At 43.0% G+C, this 23,576-nt stretch overlaps 1 protein-coding gene across 2 annotated transcripts; it reads left to right on the top strand.

Annotated features, from left to right (window-relative positions):
• LOC138972984 (uncharacterized) lies at positions 1–23,348 on the top strand. Of its 2 annotated transcripts, XM_070345646.1 has the most exons (6): positions 2–288; positions 4,705–5,058; positions 6,678–6,829; positions 8,590–8,899; positions 17,868–18,257; positions 23,174–23,348. In XM_070345646.1, the coding sequence occupies exons 1-5, from the start codon at positions 237–239 to the stop codon at positions 18,251–18,253; spliced, it is 1,254 nt and encodes a 417-aa protein (XP_070201747.1). In that variant the 5' UTR covers positions 2–236; the 3' UTR covers positions 18,254–18,257; positions 23,174–23,348. The 2 variants fall into 2 exon arrangements, with proteins under 2 accessions (XP_070201748.1, XP_070201747.1); XM_070345647.1 differs by lacking the exon at positions 23,174–23,348 and having other exon boundaries at positions 1–288; positions 17,868–19,838.
• Positions 23,349–23,576: the final 228 nt, after the last annotated feature.

Consider the following 23,576-nt stretch of genomic DNA (forward strand, 5'->3'; position numbering starts at 1 on the left):
ATGCAGACAATCCCCTTTCCTTATCAAAGCGTACTGACCTCGGTGTCTGCAAGACAATAGTACTGGGGTTATAAATCGTGAAGTAATTCTTCGTTGCTTTGCATATTTGCAAGCTTTAGAGTTGAAGATAACAGTCAAACCTGGACTTGCCCATGACCTTTGTCATACTTTTTACTGATTTAAGTCAGGCCGGTTTAGACTAGAGTGACCAGTTCCGCGACCGTCTTCAGCCAGCCATGTCATTGCCCTTTGCTCAAATTGTCGCTGTCTTGGCAATCACTTTTGCAGGTATGTTCTTTGATTTGTTTAGTTGTTATTTGTTATCTGTGCGATCGTATTCTGCCCCGGTGTAAGACGAAATTTTTACTCCACGAAAAATGTACTCCGGAATAAATATTTCGTACGAAATTCTCACTCCGAGTACACTTTTCGTACGAGAAAAAAACTCCCCAAGGCACAAACAAATTACTCCCTCCACGACATTTTTACTCCCCACTTTTTTTACTTCCAGTAAAAATGTCTTACGCAAAAATGGGATGCGGGCGAAGGGATAAAGCCAATAAGTGATCTCGCGCACACGAATGTCGCGCTACCCTCCTTCCACCCCTTCCACCCCCAAGACTAACAGGGGACAAGGGAGTAAAACATGCGTACACCTGGCATGGGAAGTTAAATTGCTCGTGTTGGGGTGAAGTAATTTATTTGTTATTTATTCGTCAGGGGAGTAACTTTTTCGTACGAAATGTTTACTCCGGAGTAAAAATCTCGTGGGAGTAATTTTCTCGTGTCACACCGGCATGTGGATGCTGTCAATATTTTCTAAAATGTAGAGCACTGCTTAGACTATTATTACATTGAAGGTACAACGTGACTGCTTCATCGTGAGATGAAGACTTCTTGAAAGAGCAACTTGCAGCGTATAAACACGCATTTTTCCCAGTGAATGATCAAGTATACCGTCTGAGTTCTTTCCCTAAACTTACACGATATATGAATATTCATCCACTTTCCAAATATCAACATTCTGGCTGCGTCATAACTGAGCAGAGTAGGGAGTGATTGCTGCATTGAAATACCACCCAGATTCTTGACCTAAGTTGTTTCACAAATGTGACCTTCCACCAAGGAATGAGTCGCATGTCACCTCGCGCGGTTCTGCGCTGGGCTTAATATAAGTCTGGGGGATGTCTCGTAACAGTGTGAGGGTCACCTTAGTCACAGGCTTGTAACTCGAAAAGTGTTCGCTCTTTTCTAAAACGGATTTCCCCACTGGATAGATCATACAAAACTCTTTAGGAAAATGTAAAAATATGAAAATCATGCAAAGGTGACATGCGACTCATTCCGTGTTGGCGGGCACAAATCACCTGTTTTACAGCAACACGTACCTCCCTCGTCTGTATGGCACAGTTCTTCCTGTAAAACCCGTTCTGCTCGCCATCTAAGTTCTGCCCCTGACATTGTTCTGTCTTTTTACATTAATGTTAATCAAGTTATGACTAAATGTTTTAACATAGAGACGGGGAATTGAGACGAGGGTCGTGGTGTATGTGTGTGTGTGTGTGTGTGTGTGTGTGTGTGTGTGTGTGTTTTGTGTGTGTGTGTGTGTTTGTGTGTGTGTGTGTGAGTGTGTGTGTGTGTGTATGTGTGTGTGTGTGTGTGTGTGTGTGTATGTGTGTGTGTGTGTGTGTGTGTGTGTGTGTGTGTGTGTGTGTGTGTGTGTGTATAAAGTGATTCCGAGAAAACTACTGGACCGATCTTCACGAAGCTTTACACGAGAGTTCCTGAGTATAATATCATTAGATGTTTTTTTTAAATATTTTGGATAAATGTCTTTGATGACGTCATATCCGACTTTTTGTGAAAGTTGAGGCAGCACTGTCACGCTCTCATTTTTCAACCAAATTGGTTGACATTTTTGTCAAGTAATCTTCAACGTAGCCGGGACTTTGGTATTGCATGCATTTCAGCTTGGAGCTTGGAGGCTTAACAATTAATTAATGAGCTTGCTCATGAAAATGTTCATTAACATCGATTTTCCGCAAACAGATTTAAAATTTATTGCATTGTATTCCTCTTCTTCTCCTGAATTCAAAAATATATAGATATATCATGTTTACTCTAAAAATGTACTTAGAATGACAGAAAGTAGGTCCAATAAGTACGACGGACGCGTGCTTCGCGGCGGCGAGCGTGACCCATCTTGTTCTTCGATATGGTTAGCCGAGACTATCTGAATGAAGTCCCGGCGATGATTGGTTTGTGGTGTTGATCTTGACTAAATGTTTTATATCGCTTCACGCGACTTGTTTTAATTTAGATAAGACCATCCCTTCTCTACGACACACACCTAAGATCTACATCCAGACTGTTTTCTGTGCAGAGTGAAACAAAAGTTTAACGAGACTTTCAGTAATTCCTTTGCGTGACGTCTAACCCTCTTACGTCATAATGTGACGTCTTCAAATAGTTTCTATCACACACGTCAAACACTTTTGACCGAGACGTAATCCTCTTATGCGAGCTTTATTAATAGACTCGGAAATGTTAAAGTTTCTATCACACACACACACACACACACACACACACACACACACGCACAGACAGACAAAGTTTATCATCGCATAGGCTACACTTACGTGAGCCAAAAATTACTTTCACAGCTTGCTTGAAATGTTTGCTTGAAAATTAATTGATCAACACAATTCCTGTTATACGCGGGAAGCAACCGGAGTATTGGGTTTTAGTATTTTTCATTTTAATTTTCATTACTTAATTGTCCCATCGCTGCGAAATTCGGGTCACTTCCTCCCAGTGGAAAGCTGGCAGCAACAGAGTCGCGCTACGTAGGTGTGTGTGCGTGTTAAGGTGTACATTCAGCCACCTGCGCTTATGGCAGAATGACCGAGGTCCTTTACCTGCCACAGTGGCGACACGGGGGTGGAACATGGTTAACGTCTCTGAGTCTGCACATAAAGTTGACCCGTGTCCGTCCCGGCCCGAATTCGAACCTGCGACCTTCCGATCACAAGTCCATTACGAGCCACAGTGGTGACACGGGGGTGGAACATGGATACCGTCTCTGAGTCTGCACATAAAGTTGACCCGTGTCCATCGCGGCCTGGACTCGAACCCGTGACCGTTCGGATCACAAGTCCAGTGCTCTACCAACTGAGCTACCGAGCCCCTATTTATCTAAGTGACTAGAGTTTTCCCTTAGAATTAAAAGTATGAACAGATCATGTGCTGGTACATGGTGCACATAATCGGTCACATGACACGGAGTGTGATCTTAAGCCTGTCTTACACTGTGCAGAATATCCTTACGAATATGAAAATGTATTCGGCCAAAAAAGAGACGAATGGACAAGAAAAAACAGAGAAAAATCGAAGGCTTACGAATCCTTGCAAATGTCATACGAATGGTTGCGACTGCTTGCAAGTGTCTACCGATCATTGCGATTGTATACGAATCCATATACGGATCTATTACGAACGTTGCGAGTGGCCTTGCGAGTGTTGCGAGTGCTTGCAAACATTTTACGAATAAAACGAGTATGCAATTCGCATTGTTCGTAATGTTGCTCTTACACTCTGGCGAATTGCCCTTGCGAATAGAATTCGCCAATAACTCGTAATGATCGGGACATGGTCGCAAGACATTCGTAAATGTTCTTAACCATTCGCCACCATTCGTCTCTTTTTGCGAACATTAGCAACATGCTCCTAATATTCGCAAGGAAGTCATATTCTGAATGTTTTGCAACGTACTCGTAAGTATTCGCAAACCCTTCGTAATCATCGTAAAGGTATGCGTAGCGCTCGCAAGCATTCGTAAGGATTTTATTCGTGCACATTTTGCCAACATCTTGCGAATGGTTGCGAATTCATTACAAATTTCTCAGGAATGTTTTGACCATTTTGTGTCAATTCATTAGAATGTTGCGAACGCCTTACGAATGGCTGCGAGTGATTGCAATTGCTTGCGAATGTTTAAAAAAAATCCAGTAAGAATATCTTGCAAACGTCTTGCAACTAAACGACGATTTTGATGCGACAGCGAATATTGCTCATTCCGCCGGTAGACATTTGCAAGTACTCACAACCATTCGTGAGACATTCACAACACATTCGCAATAAATGTGTATATGGATTCGTATGTATTCTCAATGATCGGTACACATTCGCAAGCACTCGCAACCATTCGTAAGACATTCGCAAGGATTGGTAAGGCTTCCAATTTTCTATATTATTCATGTCCATATGTCTTTTGTTTTTGCCGAATACAACATGTTCACATTCGCAAGGATATTCGGCACAATGTAAAGACAGGCATAACGAATGGTTGCGAATGGCTTGCTAGCGTCACGAATACATTGCGATGATTACAAATGTCTTGCGGGTACTAACGAGTACGTTGCGAAACAAAAAGCAAAATGACTTTCTTGCAAATATTAGGAGCAAGTTGCTATGTTCAAAACAAGAGACGAATTGTAACGAATAGTTAAGAGCATTTACGAAGGTCTTGCGACTATGTCCAGATCATTGTGAATTATTGGAAAATGCTATTCGCAAGGGCAATTCGGCACAGTGTAAAAGTAGCGTAAAATATTCTGCATCAGAGTGTCTTCCATTCGCTTTGTTCGCATCTAACAGACACTCATAACAAACACCTTGTTTATCCCCATGTTACATTTTGCTCAGGTTCCTACTGCTTTCAATGGACTGCAGACATTCCTGATGGCACCGTCAAGTACGCATGCGTGGATGACGTCTTACGACTTCCGTGGGACTTCACAGCTACAACTGGGGATGTCATCATGTCCTTGCAGTGGTTGTTTGAAGGCTTTTCTCAGGAAGTGATCGCCTTTGACGCTCACGGTAGCTTTTTTCCAACACCTTCTTTCTCAAACCGCGTGCAGTTCCTGGCCAAAGCGGGGCTGGCTCTGAGTCACGTGGCGCAGGGAGACACGGGAAACTACTCCGTGGAGATTTCCGGTCATGACGCTTCGGGATTATCCTTCAGCTCCCGCCGAACCGTAATTGTGCGGGTCATTGGTGAGTCACGCATTTAGCTTTACAATGATTGGTTGAAAGGCGCTGTATGTCCTCGGCTGTCAACACTGTTCTATCTCAGATTTGTCAATGCTTTTATATGGAATAGATCCATCCAATCACTCAATACAGTGTTCCAGACAATCGAACGTGTAGCAAAGACGTACGTGTACGTGTAGATGGTACGGAGATTTAAGAAACGAAACGTTGGGACGTTTCGTTTTGAAGTTGTGGTAAACGTCATTATTTCGGGGGTCTCTCGCTGGAAAGGTGAAGGTCAACTGAAACGGAACGTGGAACGTCAAAACGCAGTCACGTTTTCCACCCCCAAAAAACGAACAATATTTCGTCAACTTTTGTGAGTATTTTTGCACACTAACAGTTTTATTTGTTGGCCATTTTATGCATTGCTAGATTCATCAACCCTTTCACAGTCTTTCAGCGCTGAGAATGTGTTCATTGGAGGTAGACAACTGTTGTGAACTGAAATATTTTGAAGGGTGCTGATCCTGGTACATTTATCCAACTTCATGGTGAGAAAGCAAATGGCGAAGCAGAAGTAGGTCATCGCATCGAATTTTTATTCTGGCTTCGTATGTGATCAGGTGCATGAATTGAAAAATGTGAAGCTCTTGTGCGTGCAATGCGAGTATGTCAATCCTTTATTGACTCGTGGAGTTGAAATTATGCCATGCCCAGTCAGCGGATCATATCCTGCCATGCCCGGCCTTTCATTCCGAAACGAAACGTGAATACATCTAAATCTTGTCTGCGGCCTATGCCGTCTCGTTACACGTTCCGTTTCGCGGGGTGACTCATTCACCAAACGAAACGAGCTGCAAAACGAAACGTGCTGTTTCTTAAATCTCGCTATTGCGTCACCCGTGACTCACTTCTTTCTCCAATGTTCCAAATGCATGCGTTGTTTTGCTCCCACCAAGACTGCAGATCTTGGCAAACGCGTGACGTAAAAACAAGATTTGATGACGTTACCCGTACACGTTCCCGTACACGTCCTGAAAAGTGCTGATCTAGATCTTGCTAATACAATTATCCTGTGCAGAGTTTCAACTTTTGGAGAGAACAAAAATCAAAAACTTTGTGCAGAAAGTCACCAAGCTGTTTAACTTGGATCTGTGTTCAATTGCAGATATCGCCTTATTCCATATAAAACAAACACTTGACAGATTTGACATTATGAGCCAAATCGTTTACGTGAATAGCACTGTTCCTTGACAGGGTTACGTTTGATATATTTGAATACAGACTGTGACAGTTACATGGCAGTGAGCTACAGCAGAACAACATCAGCGCCATTATTAGAACCACGTTGGGGCTGATTCGATTGTTGTATTACTTCTACGACCGGCCTGACCTTTTTTCAATATATACCTTCAATGCTTCCGCTTCTGTTGCTTCTAGTTATTGTTGTCGTTTTCTTACATTTTGTTCTTATGTTGTATTTTTATTGTATGTGTAATCAAGAGTACAGAGCACACAAAATAAATAAGAGACAATGTCAGTCAAACATGTGTAATGGGCTTAATTATTTGCCCTATACAACTGTTTTTGACAACGACAGCCCTAACAAAGTAGAAAAGCAGTGTTGTTTATCTTTCTAGGAAACAATACGTTGATGACGTCAGATGGTGACCTACATGCCCGGTTGGAGCCCCAGGCGCTTTATAGTAACACGACAGGCCGGTCGTCACTAGTGTTGTCCTGTGGAAACTTCACTTATCTCAGTGACCCGCCCTTCACCATGGAGTGGCTGGTAACACACACACACACACACACACACACACACACACACACACACACACACACACACATACACACACACACACACATACACACACACACACACACACACACACACGCGCGGCATGGGGGAGGGGGCATCACGTTTGATTCTTCCCGTGATGGTGCAGTTGAGAAACAAGTCATTCTACAGGGCTAAGGTCAATTTAAGTGCATGCATTCTCAAACAATTAAATGACAATAATACATATTAAATGGCGATTAGAATGAATTTCTATTCAGTGTTGTCATGTATATTTTCGTCTCGAATAGCTTGAAAATACTGAAGAGACGATACACACTAACGGGGTCCTGATTTGGCCTATATGTGATCCTCCACCACGGAATGAGTCGCATGTCACCTCGCGCGGTTCTGCGCTAGGCTTAATATAAGTCTGGGGGATGTCTGGTAACAGTGTGAGGGTCACCTTAGTCACAGGCTTGTAACTCGAAAAGTTTTCGCTCTTTTCTAAAACGGTTTTCACCACTGGATAGAGCATAAACAAAATATTTAGGAATATGTAAAAATATGAAAATCATGCAAATGTGACATGCGACTCATTCCGTGGTGGAGGGGCACAAATTGTCCGCTGGACCCAAAAAGCAACAGCTACCAAATCAAATGAAATACACAATAATAACCAACTAACCATCAATACTTAAGTTATATTATTAAGCAGACATACAACGAAAACATAGTTTTTATGTTTGTATGTTGTTAATGTTCTTGTTAACATCCCTGTCACATCCTAATGTATTTTTGAAATTCGTGTTTTGTATTGAACAAAATCAATCAATATGTCCAAGTGTGTCGTATTTGTTTTATTTCGACAGGCTAAGGATATATTTGAAAAGGGTATCAATGTGAATGGTTAAAATGTCAGAGTTAAATAAAATAAATATCACTCTGATAACATGGTTTCCACTTGAATCCAGATCTTGAGAATAACCCAAATATACAGGGAACCCTTGATAAGTTTTGTTCACACCGGTCGTCAATTCACAAGAGAAAAAGTTTGAATCAGCCTCCAAACGATGCAGAAGAAATTTGCACCGGCAAACACACACAAACCAAAAACATCAAAGCAACAACCCAACGGCATAGGCTAGCGCCGGTCTTCCTCGTAGTGGCGGCAAAACCATCCGGCTGCCTGCGTCATCACCTTGAGACTGTAAAACAAACTAGGAGATTAAAAACAAAACTATGCTCTCACCATTACAATACCGACAATTTACTCAAGAAACTGAGCATGAGTCCTACACAAGCATACATAATACAACATACTGCCGGTGACAACTGGAATGACATAAACAAAACCTGAAAAATCCTCTGAGGTATCGAAAAATAATAAACAGTTACAAAATGCGAAGCTGCTTACAACAATGACATACGCAGAAGAATAAAATGTACATTCGACAATAAAACAGCTCGCCTACCAAGATTATCGGTCCAAGGCTCAAATCTAGTCTGTGTATCTTACATCCAACCATGTTACCCCAACAAGTACAACATGGGCAGACTGATTAGTTAAACTCAGGACATAGCGCAGGTCACACACATGCATAAGAAATTCAAGGTTCACGTGAATTCAGCTACATACGGCTGTAATGGGGTTTCGGCAAGGCTGCTCAGTACTACAATAGAGCTGTAACAGTGTAGGCGTATAGAATAATAAAATCGCGACAGTCGTCGGCAAGAGTTTCATCAAAATAATGGTTTCTTTTTGTGTGCAGACACCGTCAGAAACTATAGTACCCAGTGACGGCTACACAGACGGTCATTTCCAGCTGTTCGTGACGTCAGGTGGGGACTACACATGTAGAATACCCCAGCACGCTGCTGCTGACGTCTGTCTTGACGATGATTTTTCCCGGAATGCAACAGTGCACGTGGACAGGATGGAGGCCCGTCTGACGCTGATGGAGGCTCGACAGGATCAACTTGAAAAGGAGAACGAACAACTGAAGCAAAGAGAGACTAGCCTTGAAGCACAGTTGGACAACAAGAACTCCAGCTTGTATCAGTCTCTGCAAAATTTAACCAGTAAGTGACTTTAATGGAATGTATTTATATTACAGTATTGCTTTAGGGGAAGGTAAGAGAGATAAAATGAGAGAGAGAGAGAGAGAGAGAGAGAGAGAGAGAGAGAGAGAGAGAGAGAGAGGGAGGGAGGGGGGAGGGAGAGAGGGAGGGAGGGAGGGAGGGGGGGAGGGAGGGAGGGAGGGCGGGCGGGAGGGAGGGGGGAGGGGGAGGGAGGGAGGGAGGGAGGGAGGGAGGGAGGGAGAGAGGGAGGGAGGGAGAGAGAGAGAGAGAGAGAGAGAGAGAGAGAGAGAGAGAGAGAGAGAGAGAGAGAGAGAGAGAGAGAGAGAGCGCAAGCAACGAGAAAACCGAAATAAACTACACACACTTGCCGACATTGCCTGGTGCTGCCTATAACATGGCGGTTCTCAGGCGCAGCAAGGGAAAGTTTAGGTACGATCTCTCATTGTCCAACATTATAACTAAATATCAAGTCTGTGTGATCTTTGACGCACCGCTTGGTATCTAAAATTGCATTAGATACACAGACTTGTTTAACCGCTTGTTTAAGTCAGTGTTTAAGCAAACATTAACCTTGTCGGAATTCGTTTAACGCTCTGCCTGTCTTGAAAAGCTGTGATCAAATCATTACATGGAACCAATCCTGAAAAGTGTTTTTATTTGTATAATAACAATTGATAACGGATTTCGAGGTTTCTATGCATTTACTTTCGACGTTTTTAATTAAGAAAGTCGTAGCTTTTTCATAGAGAAAAGTATATATAACTTCTTATCGTCTTTAGAGCCGCATAGGGTTCTGATCGAGTTTCTTATATATCAAGTCTCAACATTGACGATGTTCGGACTAAAATACGTAAACTCTCACTGGTCTGTAGTTCATACTTTCGCCACCATGCTGTCGATTCTCCTTTATAATTAGCAATACATGTACTACAAAGCAAACACAACAAATCAAACAAAACAAAATAACAGCTTAAAGATATAGTCTCCGTGCCGTCATTTTGGAGAGGTTTCTGTCGAATTCGGTCGATTTGAAGAATTTTGGGAATCTAGTGTACCTTAATTAAGACGCACCTGGCTCGGTTTGCTCAATAAAGCACAAGAAGTATGCTTAATAATTAAATCAAAATGAGTAAATTGGCATTTCAACGTGTCTGCTCTCCACCATTTGAAGATTAAAATTGGCCGCCACCGACTGGTTTTCGACGCCAGCGCGTACCGTTATCATGACGACTCAAAACAATGGCGGATGGGATAGCCGCTCAGTGGGACAAGCCCGCAAGTTTCGGTAAGAAATCGAAACCATGTGGTTCAAAAAGCAGCCGACTGACTCCGAACGACACAGAATCACGAGAAAGTCATTCTCGGCGCACGAAATGCAAAGTTATCATCAGCACGCAGTCGGCAAGTTGGATTCAACTGAGTGTTACCGTTGTGTGCCGTGTCCGCGACGCAGCTCTATCCTGCTGATGGATTTGTAAGTATTAAATCAAGTGTTGTCGTGTATACTTTAGAAAGACCCATGCAGATCTGGACACATGTTGCTGCCATGTTGTCTGTGTGTCTGCTGATGTGTCGTGCTGATGAAGGATCAATCAAGCGAGCGGACGAACGTGTATTGTGCAGGGCCGAATGTGTCAAGTGTTCCTGTTTTTGTTTGAACACGGACCCAGTGTGTGTGTGTGCAACTACGGTGCGTGTATATCTGTGCACCTACAGGAGCTTGTATTAAAACGCCGGTCGATCTTTGTAGTAAGGGTAAGTATGCAGGAGTAAATAATAATCGACCGGCGGTTAGATACAAGGTCCTGTGCTGCACTGTATATAATTATGAGACAAAGACAGAGACTGACAGAGTAACCAGTCTGTGGGTAATCCCTCTAAAATATGTTGTGAGATGGAAAAAAGTAGAATCAGTCAGCACACCTGATACTGATATTGTAACGCTTTATGAGCAGTTGTTTCTTTGCAAACTTTGGAGGTTGTGCAACAGAAAATGTTATTTATAACTGACATTTTATATTGTTAATGGTATGCGTTTTTCTCTGCAGTAAGAACTATAATTTAAGTTTATTGGTAAAGCTTTGTGAAAGGGTTACTTTTAATGAAGAACACATTCTCCTCAGTGTTCATTGAAGCGAAGACTATAAATGTGGCAGAAGTTCATTTATCCTTTCTTTTTTGATTGCCATTTCAAAGTGTCGCTGTGCATGTTGAAAGCTTCATATTCAGAACTGATGTAGCTGTAAAACTGTATGTAATTGGCCAGCCTTTGGTTTACACTTACTGACTTAGTGGTTTTAGATGTTGCTATTGTTATGTTATGGCCTGTGTGTGTGTGTGTATATATGCTTTGAATAAACACTTAACTGTCAGACAAATGAACAGGGACGCTCCACACGTCATGAAGATGCGAGCTCAATCTATTTTCCCAAATCGAACCGTTTGGGGATAACCATTATACAACAGCTATGATTACAATAACTAATTTTCTGAAATGTTCAGGGAACAAGCACTCGGACATCAAACATTCTTGCAATGTGTGGTGTCACGCACACATGTAGCTTACGCAAACGTGCCACCATCCTTACTAGGTGCAGACCTAGGCAAAAGATAAGTTGCAAACTAAATTCATTTACAATTACTAACAAACCAGTATTTTAACTGACTCTCCTTTCTAAATACACGGCACTAACTCACTCACTCTAGACGACTAAACAATCTCATTCACTCTTGACGACTATACAAAACCACTCACGAATACGAATCTTAACAATGCAAAAATATATCAAGACTGAGGTTGTGACACACAAACACACACAGAGTTACTAATTCAGTACAGTCACGAATCATGTAACGTCTCATGCGTAGTGTTTAGTTTGTGTGTCGAACCACGTCGTCTCTGTGACAAAAGAAGAATAGTCGACGAACATCCTTCGACGCGTAGACCAATAAGTTCGATGATCGTCCAACGACGACTAGAGGAGATGGCCACGTGGCGACGAACCACGTACACTCAAGGCGATACACACACCTCCTAGAAACACCTCAATAATAAAGCATGAAGCTGGTGACAGGAAGACGCCATACGCTGGATACCTCTCCCCCAGGCATCCCAAAGCTCCGAGACAACCAGTCGTCGAGCTCCCAAGCAGGACAAAGCTCCGAGACAACCAGTCGTCGAGCTCCCAGGCAGGACAACGCTCCAAGACAACCAGTCGTCCAGCTCCCAGGCAGGACAAAGCTCCGAGACAACCAGTCGTCCAGCTCCCAGGCAGGACAAAGCTCCGAGACAACCAGTCGTCCAGCTCCCAGGCAGGACAAAGCTCCGAGACAACCAGTCGTCGAGCTCCCAGGCAGGACAAAGCTCCGAGACAACCAGTCGTCGAGCTCCCAGGCAGGACAAAGCTCCGAGACAACCAGTCGTCCAGCTCCCAGGCAGGACAAAGCTCCGAGACAACCAGTCGTCCTGCTCCCAGGCAGGACAAAGCTCCGAGACAACCAGTCGTCGAGCTCCCAGGCAGGACAAAGCTCCGAGACAACCAGTCGTCGAGCTCCCAGGCAGGACAAAGCTCCGAGACAACCAGTCGTCGAGCTCCCAGGCAGAACAAAGCTCCGAGACAACCAGTCGTCGAGCTCCCAGGCAGGACAAAGCTCCAAGACAACCAGTCGTCCAGCTCCCAGGCAGGACAAAGCTCCGAGACAACCAGTCGTCCAGCTCCCAGGCAGGACAAAGCTCCGAGACAACCAGTCGTCCTGCTCCCAGGCAGGACAAAGCTCCGAGACAACCAGTCGTCGAGCTCCCAGGCAGGACAAAGCTCCGAGACAACCAGTCGTCGAGCTCCCAGGCAGGACAAAGCTCCGAGACAACCAGTCGTCGAGCTCCCAGGCAGAACAAAGCTCCAAGACAACCAGTCGTCGAGCTCCCAGGCAGGACAAAGCTCCAAGACAACCAGTCGTCCAGCTCCCAGGCAGGACAAAGCTCCGAGACAACCAGTCGTCGAGCTCCCAGGCAGGAGACAAAGCTCCGAGACAACCAGTCGTCCAGCAGTCGTCGAGCTCCCAGGCAGGACAAAGCTCCGAGACAACCAGTCGTCCAGCTCCCAGGCAGGACAAAGCTCCGAGATAACCAGTCGTCGAGCTCCCAGGCAGGACAAAGCTCCGAGACAACCAGTCGTCTAGCTCCCAGGCAGGACAAAGCTCCGAGACAACCAGTCGTCGAGCTCCCAGGCAGGACAAAGCTCCGAGACAACCAGTCGTCCAGCTCCCAGGCAGGACAAAGCTCCGAGACAACCAGTCGTCCAGCTCCCAGGCAGAACAAAGCTCTGAGACAACCAGTCGTAGAGCTCCCAGGCAGGACAAAGCTCCGAGACAACCAGTCGTCGAGCTCCCAGGCAGGACAAAGCTCCAAGACAACCACTCATCCAGCTCCCAGGCAGGACAAAGCTCCGAGACAACCAGTCGTCGAGCTCCCAGGCAGGAGACAAAGCTTCGAGACAACCAGTCGTCCAGCTCCCAGGCAGGACAAAGCTCCGAGACAACCAGTCGTCCAGCTCCCAGGCAGGACAAAGCTCCGAGACAACCAGTCGTCGAGCTCCCAGGCAGGACAAAGCTCCAAGACAACCAGTCGTCGAGCTCCCAGGCAGGACAAAGCTCCGAGACAACCAGTCGTCCAGCTCCCAGGCAGGACAACCAAGTGCACAGGAAAAGCACAACCAACGCTCGGAAAGAAACTCGACGTTCGTCAGTTTCATATATGGCTCACATAAACTAGCCTCACCTCCTTTTACAATCACATTACAATCGTATCAATACACGGACAAATCCAAATCAATATGTCATCAAAAAATGCAACACATTTTCACAACAACAACTCACAGGTTAGCTCTAACAAAATGCCGAGCAATACTCTACATAACGGGCAAGAACAAGTCAACACGAATAAAATAACAGAACGAATCAAAGCAAATAAATAAAGAACTACTATCAAACCACAATACAAAGAATATCCTAGTCTTCTTAACGCAAACTTTACACTCACCCAACGGCTTATGAAAGAAAACACAGCCCCTATAACCCACGTCCAGCTACGACCAAAATCTGGTGTGAACTGCGATGACCAAGTAACAGGACAACGCCTCAACACTTTCCACCTCAAACCAAAAATCGTAATACACGTGAATCACACAAAAAAAACGGGGAACCCCACCCGCCTGTCATCAACGCACACACACAAAATACAAGTAACACTGGTATTACATTCCTGTAAAACTGACATACTACGCAACCCTTTTCTATCACGGACTGTGACATGTGGCAATAATGGCACAGAATATTTCAGACAAAAAGATCATTAAGATGAGTTTAAATGTTCATAATTCTGGTGTAAGTCAAGCTTATCTTTTATCTTGAGCAACTATCTCTGTCATGTCTCTCTCAGGCTGCGCACCCGACAGAAAAGTTGCCAGGAACCAATTCCTTGAGTGTGGCCAATGGTTTACCATTTCTGGTTCACTTGAACAGCAGGCATACAGAGGGGGATTGTTGAGTGATTAAAAGTTATGGATTCCTTAAAAAAAGGTGTACGTTAGAGGTTAAGACGCTGTAAAAGTTTGGAAACAGTATTTTTCTTCTTCATGGTTAAGACAAAACTGCAGCACCTGTGTTCAATTTGTGAAGATGCATTATTACTACAGTGGCACCCCCCCCCCCCTTTTTAAGACCTCAAAGAATCTGAGAAAACCAGGTCTTAAAAAGGAAGGAGTCTTAAAATGGGGGTAATTTTACAGACGTTATGACCAGAAAATGTGAAAAAACAAGGTCTTAAAAAGGAGGGAGTTTTAAATTGGGGGTCTTAAAAAAAAAAGGGGGGGGGGTTGGGGGTTCCGCTGCATTATATACGCATGCCATGGAAATCATGATAATTTTACAGATAAATACAATGACTATCGAAAGCAATTTGCAGCCCGTTGTCTTATTATCGATTGTCTTCTGTCCATTTTAAATATCATTGCACCTTTGCTACAACAACTTGTGGTTACAAATTCACCAAAAGTCAATCATTATCAATACACTAAGCAACATGCGCACACACAAAAACATACTCAGTTGTCAAGAACAGTGTCCGTTTTATTCTATGTAGATCTCAAATCCAAAGGTACACATTTTCTCTGAACAGTTCAGGTGCTACACATGAAACTAGTCTTAGAATTCTGCATTTGAATCAAACACAAGATGTGAATAACCCCACACCAATGATTTGTATTACTTCAACAAGATATATGGCTTGGCTTGCTGCACAATGTCAACGAGCACTCTTCAACACATTATGTGTTCGACACTAGTTTTACTGGACCTGTCAATTCAACGCATTAATCAAGATACTTTCAGGACCCTTCCCCAGACTGTACTGTTCATGTCAGCTGCTCTTCATGCCAGACTGTGTATCCCTTGTGACTGACATTAATGCTGCAGAGGGAAAAACTAGAGTGGAACCTGTACAACTCTGAGAAAATCAGCTAGGTCTTATGGATTGTGGTCGCATTGCTGCCTTCACGAGGGTTTTCTTTTCAGCAAAGCTGACCAGGTTGTCTGGTTGTTCTTCCCTGGCTCCGAGTTTGGCGAGCTCATCAGCTGTTGCCGCAGTTTTGAAAGAATGTCTGCTATGTGCTACAGCGACTCGTTCCTCCAAGTCTGTTATCATTAGTTATCAACACCCAGCTTCCCTATGCCCACAGGCTAATGTACAGGCCGTCTCCAATTTCACACGAAGACATGAAAGTGAACGAAACAGTGACTTCCCCTTTTTTCTCTGTCCAGTAATCAGAGATACTGCTTATCTAAACAGTTCCAGAGACTCGTTGGATAGAGGGTGTTATGCGTCTCTCGTGGATTGTGGTCGCATTGCTGCCTTCACGAGGGTTTTCTTTTCAGCAAAGCTGACCAGGTTGTCTGGTTGTTCTTCCCTGGCTCCGAGTTTGGCGAGCTCATCAGCTGTTTCATTGCCTGGAATTCCGCAGTGTGCTGGAACCCATTGCAGGACTACTCGTCGAGTCTTGGAAAGCTCCTGGAGTTGACTAAATGTAAAAAGCAAACAAAAATGTGCTTTGAGAGATGAAACATACAAATTCAGAACGTTGCTAAATACAGAGTATGGTTAAACCAACCCCCAACGAAATGCACTTCATTTAACACCACAATGTACTTCAATACAGGCGACTAGGACGGAAGTCAGTGTACTAGCCCCTTGGATCTAAATCGTCATTCTTATGACCCATACACAGCAATTAACTGCACCTGGTGACTCTTACACCTTCACCCAATTAGCCAAATGTATCTGCCAACAATGTAAGCTGTGTGAATGTTGCCTATTGCTTTATTGATCTTTTCCATCCTCTTCTTCTTTCAGGCCGAGGGCATCTTCAATCTCTTCTCTGTGTGTGGGCCAGTGGGAGCCTGCTGTCATCAAGCACCAGTGCTCGAAGTCCTGGAGCATAAACAGACAATCCCCCATCACTAAAGACACTTGTTTCAGATTAAAACTTCAAATCATAAACATGAACCAAATTCAAGAAAAAGTGTGAAAATAAAAAGTAAAAGAATAGTATTTGTAATCTATTCATCTATGTAATGGGGTGCAGGTGTGAGTAAAAGGTGTGTGTGTGGTGGTGGGGGGGATTTACTTGTAGGCATAGGCTTTCCAGATTGTTGGCATTCTGACACACTGACCAGCGGCACTGTGTGAAAATGTGTTCCAGTACTACTCATGAGCAAATGTGCCAGTTACACATCTGTAGGTACTTGTAATGAATGCCCAGTTTACCCATGCATTGAACAGTTATACCCGTAGTTTGCCACCCCCCCTTTTTTTTCTAAACATTTGTCTTTTAATACATTACTTTCTCAGATTTCTGTTTAGAACCTCCACTCTGAGACATACTTGTTTTCCTTCTTTTTTCTGTCTGTCTTTCTCTCTTACTTTCTTTCCTTCTTCCAGCAAAAGAGTTGAGTTCTGCAAAGTAAATACAATAATACATAATCTTCGATTCTGAATCTGTCATTCTTTGTTTTATTTTTTCTGTCAGTCTTTTCTTTCTGCTTTCTTTCTTTCTTTTATTTTCTCCTCTCCCCTCTCTCTCTCTCTCTCTCTCTCTCTCTCTCTCTCTCTCCCTCCCTCCCTCTCTCTCTCTCTCTCTCCCCCTCTCTCTCTCTCTCTCTCTCTCTCTCTCTCTCTCTCTCCCTCTCTCTCTCTCTCTCTCTCTCTCTCTCCCTCTCTCTCTCTCTCTCTCTCTCTCTCTCTCTCTCTCTCTCTCTCTCTCTCTAACTTCAGAGACATATATTTGAAAGGATCACCAACAGGCAACACACATTTCAAATATAATCGGACTAAGTACTACCACTACTGAATGATCTCTATCATAGTATCAAGGCGAATGATTCGGAGTTATTTGACTCTCATGATCGATTCCTTTGCAGTCCTCCTGAGAGCAACTTGTACACAGATACTGACTGTCCCATTGAAAGCTATTTATTTTGTCAGATAGCTGGAAAATGTAACACTCACCTTGTCAGACTAAAATTATCGCCAAGAGACGCCATTGTGATTGTTACTGACAAATTGGGCAAAGGGAAATCACCCAACCATTACAAGAGTGCTCTTTCCTTGGATTCTTTTACGACAGTTCATTAGCTGTCAAAACTGTTGAATTTGCAAAGTTAAGTTATTTCTCGTGGATGGTAGCATTATTTGTAACGTATAATCTTACGGTATTGCTTTAAAAGCGATCTGAAGGCGTTTTTCCGGCGGATACTATCACTTTAAACAAAACACACACTTTAAGAATAAGCAGCGTGTGTGCGTGATATGTGCGCGTGCGTCACTACATATTATGCGCGTGTTCCATCATACGTGCTCCAGGTCATGATTTGCACAGGTCTTTCCGTTAAAAGGTATTGTTATGCATTATTTCAGGTAAAGTGAGCCGCCAGGTTGCATTCACTGCCCATCTGCACATAAACCACCCGGCTAATGGAACAGTCATCTTTGACCGCGTCATCACCAACCTCGGCAATGGCTACTCCTCCTCCACGGGAAATTTCACCGCGCCTGTTGCAGGCCTCTACTTTTTCATGCTCACTTCGTCACCACAAACAAATAATGACAATTCACAAGCTCTAATGTATTATGATGGAAGTTTTCTCTGTTACGCCGCATCAGAAGTTGGAATGCCAGGCAAGGTGACTTCATGCGGCGCTGCAGCCCATCTCTCTGCTGGTCAGCGCGCTTGGGTCACGAGCCGCCATAATTTGACTAATTACTACACGTCGTTCAGCGGCGTTCTCGTCAACTCGGATTGAACAGGTAGTTACCGTGAGGTTTAAAGGACACATTTAAACGAACTTTTCACCTTTGTATTTATATGCCGCAAATACTTTCATTGTTTTAAACGCCTGAGTTATGTTTTAAAGAAAATGTTCAATCACGGATAAGAAACGGTAGCGCAGGTACACACACATATATATATATATATATATACACACACAATCGCAAAGTTTAAAACCGTTCCATCTAAATGAAGGGGAATAAATGTACTATATATATACGGTTTTAAACTTTGCGATTGTGAAGGAAATATAACAGCAGAATACATCGCGTGTCGTCAATCGCAGCGCTCCTCGAAGTGCCGCGCTTCGTAAATCGCAACTGCAGAACGCGCCGCGCTTCGCTGGTGAATCCACTTCGTTATATTTAACCGAGCATAAGGCGTCATCTACGTTACCGTCTTTTAGTTTGAATAGATACGTAAATAGATTTACTACACGTGTTCTTTTTCTTGTTCTAAATCACGACGGGCACCCTTTATTCCGTGTTGGTGAACTATAAAGCTGCACAACAACACAAACATTGACCGGAAAAGCCACTACTAGTTTTGGGGCACTTTTCAAAATCTTCTGGTTGCTTGCACAATACGCCGCATATAATTATAGCTCTTCAGCGGCAGAGGCGCAATAGTTCACTTCGCCGTGGGCAACATTCAGTATGGTGGCGGCTCAGTGACGCGTTACCACGTTTTTTTGTTCGTGAGAAAAGTAAAAATACAGGCTTTTTAAAAACGTCCTTCAACGTGTTGCAACAAGTTCCGTCCCACCGCCAAAAAAAGGTCAAACGGTTTGTTTGCAAGTTTACAGTATCTGAGTAAAATAGATGTTTATCAGATTTGTCGTTGCATAACAACATGTTTTTGAAGTGGATCAGTTGTTTGGAACTAACCAAGTAAATGAATAATAAATCCGTAAATATGTGAATACAAAAGCAAAAGAAAATAAGCAAAAGTAAACATGCGTATAAAACATGGTGGTTCCCCATGATGCTGCAAGTTCTCTAAAAAAAATATAAATACACGCCAGATAGTTTATTTCTCCGGTTTTTTTTTGTGTCTACAAAAAAATATGCTGAAAAGATATATACCGGAGGTTATTAACAGCTATTGTGTTTTCAGCGTAGCAATAGGGTCCGATATTTAGACGAGACACGTATAATGCCGACGAGTCGAAGACGAGTCGCATTATACTTGTTCGAGTCTAAATATCGGACCCTATTGCTACGCTGAAAACACAATTATAGCGATTATATAGCTGTTATGACCTTATTTGTTGTTCCAAACTTACAAAATGACAGTTTTTGCGTCGATCTCAGGTTTTGATAGCAGACAAACTTCTTACGCGCATCATGTTCGCGCAGACATGCACCCCGCTACACGCTTTTTGATTTTGGAAGAAAAACTGACTCCAAATGCATTCGATTTCACAAGTCTATCCCTTTGTTTGATAGAGTACTGTAACAAGATATCACATTATGTCGATAAGAATGCGTCTGCATACACGTTTTTGTCTTGATTTCATCCAGGAGAATGTAAGGCTTTAATAAAAACATTATTTCAAAGGTCTCTGTCAAGATTGATTTTGTTGAAAAAAAAGGAAATCTGTGATTGAAGATTGTGAAACCTGCCCGTAGCATTATGCTTTGATGATTGGAAAAGGGATGTGTGAGACCATCCAATCACAGCCCCCGAATTCCCCCACGTGTCCATCAGAATAGCTATATTAAACAATAATTCATATTTTAGAATACAGTGGAACCCCCTTTTACAACCCCAAAAAATCTGAGAAAATAAGGTCTTAAAAAGCGAGATGTCTTACATTGAAAGTACATTTGCAGAGGTTATGACCTAAACAACTGAAACGCAAGGTCTTAAAATAGCGGACATCTTGAATTGTAAAGGTTTTTAAAAGAGGGGTTTCATGGTACAGCACCCCAATTGTGGGGACTGTTCATTTGTATTTCCAATTATGAGACACTAAAAGGTTGTGTGTAGTGATATTTAACTGCACAACATATCTGGCCAAAATCTGGATGCTGAAGCTGAATTTTAATTATTTGTCATTATCTTCTAAAAACAGGAAATAAATACATGCACATTTACAAGAATAGCAAAAACCAATTGGCACCGGTAATGTAATTTGTGACTGAGACCTGAAAACCTCACTTTTTGTCATTATTTAGTATACCCTGCAAGTCATCCACCTAACACATCTTGCAGAATAAAAAGGTACTTACTGGAATTATTGAGTTTAGAGGAGGGTTGGAGAGCGGTGTTGTTTTATTGATCTGCTTCTTCCCCAGCAAACCAATTGTGACCCTCCACCACGAAATGAGTCGCATGTCACCTTTGCATGATTTTCATATTTGTACATTTTCCCAAAGAGATTTGTATGCTCTATCCAGTGGTGAAAACCGTTTTTAGAAAAGAGTGAAAACTGTTTGAGTTATAAGCCTGTGACTAAGGTGACCCTCACACTTTTACCAGACACTCCCCGGACTTATATTAAGCCTAGCGCAAAACCGCGCGAGATGACATGCGACTCATTTCGTGGTGGAGGGTCACAATTTCAGTTTGAGAAGATCGACTTAGACCGGTCCTTTCCCCTGCATCTGCCCACACATGGATCTGCTAATTCCTCTCCCTCCTGCCTCCGCACCTTTTTTCTTGCAGGGACAGCTCTGGTTTTTACATTTAGTCAAGTTTTGACTAAATGTTTTAACGTAGAGGGGGGAATCGAGACGAGGGTCGTGGTGTATGTGCGTGCGTGTGTGTGTGTGTCTGTGTGTGTGTGTAGAGCGATTCAGACTAACCTACTGGACCGATCTTTATGAAATTTGACATGAGAGTTCCTGGGTATGATATCCCCAGACGTTTTTTTCATTTTGTTGATAAATGTCTTTGATGACGTCATATCCGGCATTCGTGAAAGTTGAGGCGGCACTGTCACGCCCTCATTTTTCTACCACATTGGTTGACATTTTGGTCAAGTAATCTCCGACGAAGCCCGGACTTCGGTATTGCATTTCAGCTTGGTGGCTTAAAAATTATTTAATGACGTTGGTCATTAAAAATCTGAAAATTGTCAAAAAAGTATTTTTTTTTATAAAACGATCCAAATTTACGTTCATCTTATTCTCCATCATTTTTTGATTCCAAAAACATATAAATATGTTATATTTGGATTAAAAACAAGCTCTGAAAATAAAATATATAAAAATTATTATCAACATTAATTTGTCGAAATCAATTTAAAAACACTTTCACCCTATTCCTTGTCGGTTCCTGATTCCAAAAACATATAGATATGATATGTTTGGATTAAAAACACGCTCAGAAAGTTAAAACGAAGAGAGGTACAGAAAAGCGTGCTATCCTTCTCAGCGCAACTACTACCCCGCTCTTCTTGTCAATTTCACTGCCTTTGCCGTGAGCAGTGGACTGACGATGCTACGAGTATACGGTCTTGCTGCATTGCATTGCGTTCAGTTTCATTCTGTGAGTTCGACAGCCACTTGACTAAATGTTGTAATTTCGCCTTACGCGACTTGTTTTTAACTTCCATAGCCTGGAAATGAAGACAAATGCATGAAAAGGATACACTATTCATCAATCCACCTTACAGTTAATGAGTGAATTGTATCAAACTTCAAGCATCATCAACTTCAAGAAAAGCTCACTTGAGTTTAACATATTTACTCCCCTGCATGTGCACACACACACACACACACACACACACACACACACACACACACACACACACACACACACACACACACACACACACAGTGATCATACACTAGTCTGAGAACACACACACACACGCACAGACACACACACACACACGCACTCACACTCTCACACTCACACACACATACACACACACACACACACACACACACACACACACACACACACACACACACACACACACACACACATAATAAATGCACAAGACAATGATTTCCTCGACACTGTTCAGTGGGATAAGTTTAATATCTTCTCTTTTGGGTTACTATTCTGAGAATAGACACGATTTTCAGAGCTCGCTCATGTTCGCGGTAAAATCGAATTCTTGCACGCAAAACGCACGTTTACTGTTCCGAGTGATCGATCATGAATGGAAGTTTTAACAAATGCATATACGTAAGGGACTAAGAGTGCAACTTCAGAGACATATAATTTAATTTGAAAGGAACACCAACAGGCAACACACATTTCAAATATAATCGGACTAAGTACTACCACTACTGAATTTCTTTCTTTATTTGGTGTTTAACGTCGTTTTCAACCACGAAGGGTTATATCGCGACGGCCACTACTGAATGATCTCTGTCATAGTATCAAGGCGAATGATTCGGAGTTATTTGACTCTCATGATCGATTCCTTTGCAGTCCTGCTGAGAGCAACTTGTACACAGATACTGACTGTCTCATTGACAGCTATTTTTTGGGGGGTCAGATAGCTGGACAATTTGACTGTAACACTCACCTTGTCAGACTAAAATTATCGCCGATAGACGCCATTGTGATTGTTATTGACAAATTGGGCAAAGGGAAATCACCCAACCATTACAGGAGTGCTCTTTCCTTGGATTCTTTTACGACAGTTCATTAGCTATCACAACTGTTGAATTTGCAAAGTTAAGTTATTTCTCGTGGATGGTAGCATTATTTGTAACGTAGAATCTTACGGTATTGCTTTACAAGCGATTTGAAGGCGTTTTTCCGGCGGATACTATCACTTTAAACAAAACACACACTTTAAGAATAAGCAGCGTGTGTTTGATATGTGCGCGTGCGTCACTACATATATGCGCGTGTTCCATCGTACGTGCTCCAGGTCATGATTTTGACAGGTCTTTTCGTTAAAAGGTATTGTTATTCATTATTTCAGGTAAAGTGAGCCACCAGGTTGCATTCACTGCCCGTCTGCACTCAAGACACCCAGCTCATGGAACAGTCATCTTTGACAGCGTCATCACCAACCTCGGCAATGGCTACTCCTCCTCCACGGGAAATTTCACCGCGCCTGTTGCAGGCCTCTACTTTTTCATGCTTACTGCGTCACCACAAACAAATAATGACAGATCACAAGGTCTAATATGGATGGATGAAAGTTTTCTCTGTTTCGCGTCATCAAACTTTGGAATGCTAGGCAAGGTGGCTTCATGCGGCGCTGCAGCCCATCTCTCTGCTGGTCAGCGCGCTTGGGTCACGAGCGGCTATAATTTGACTGGTGACTTTACGTCGTTCAGCGGCTTTCTCGTCAACTCGGATTAAACAGGTAGTTTCCGTGA

This window comes from Littorina saxatilis, linkage group LG8 (assembly GCF_037325665.1).
Source record: "Littorina saxatilis isolate snail1 linkage group LG8, US_GU_Lsax_2.0, whole genome shotgun sequence".
NCBI lineage: Eukaryota > Metazoa > Mollusca > Gastropoda > Littorinimorpha > Littorinidae > Littorina > Littorina saxatilis.

Coding starts and splice junctions, on each gene's coding strand:
- LOC138972984 (XM_070345647.1), top strand. CDS start 237: ATGTCATTGCCCTTTGCTCAAATTGTCGCTGTCTTGGCAATCACTTTT. Junction 6,830..8,589: donor CCTTCACCATGGAGTGGCTG/GTAACACACACA, acceptor TTTTGTGTGCAG/ACACCGTCAGAAACTATAGT. Junction 8,900..17,867: donor GTCTCTGCAAAATTTAACCA/GTAAGTGACTTT, acceptor GCATTATTTCAG/GTAAAGTGAGCCGCCAGGTT.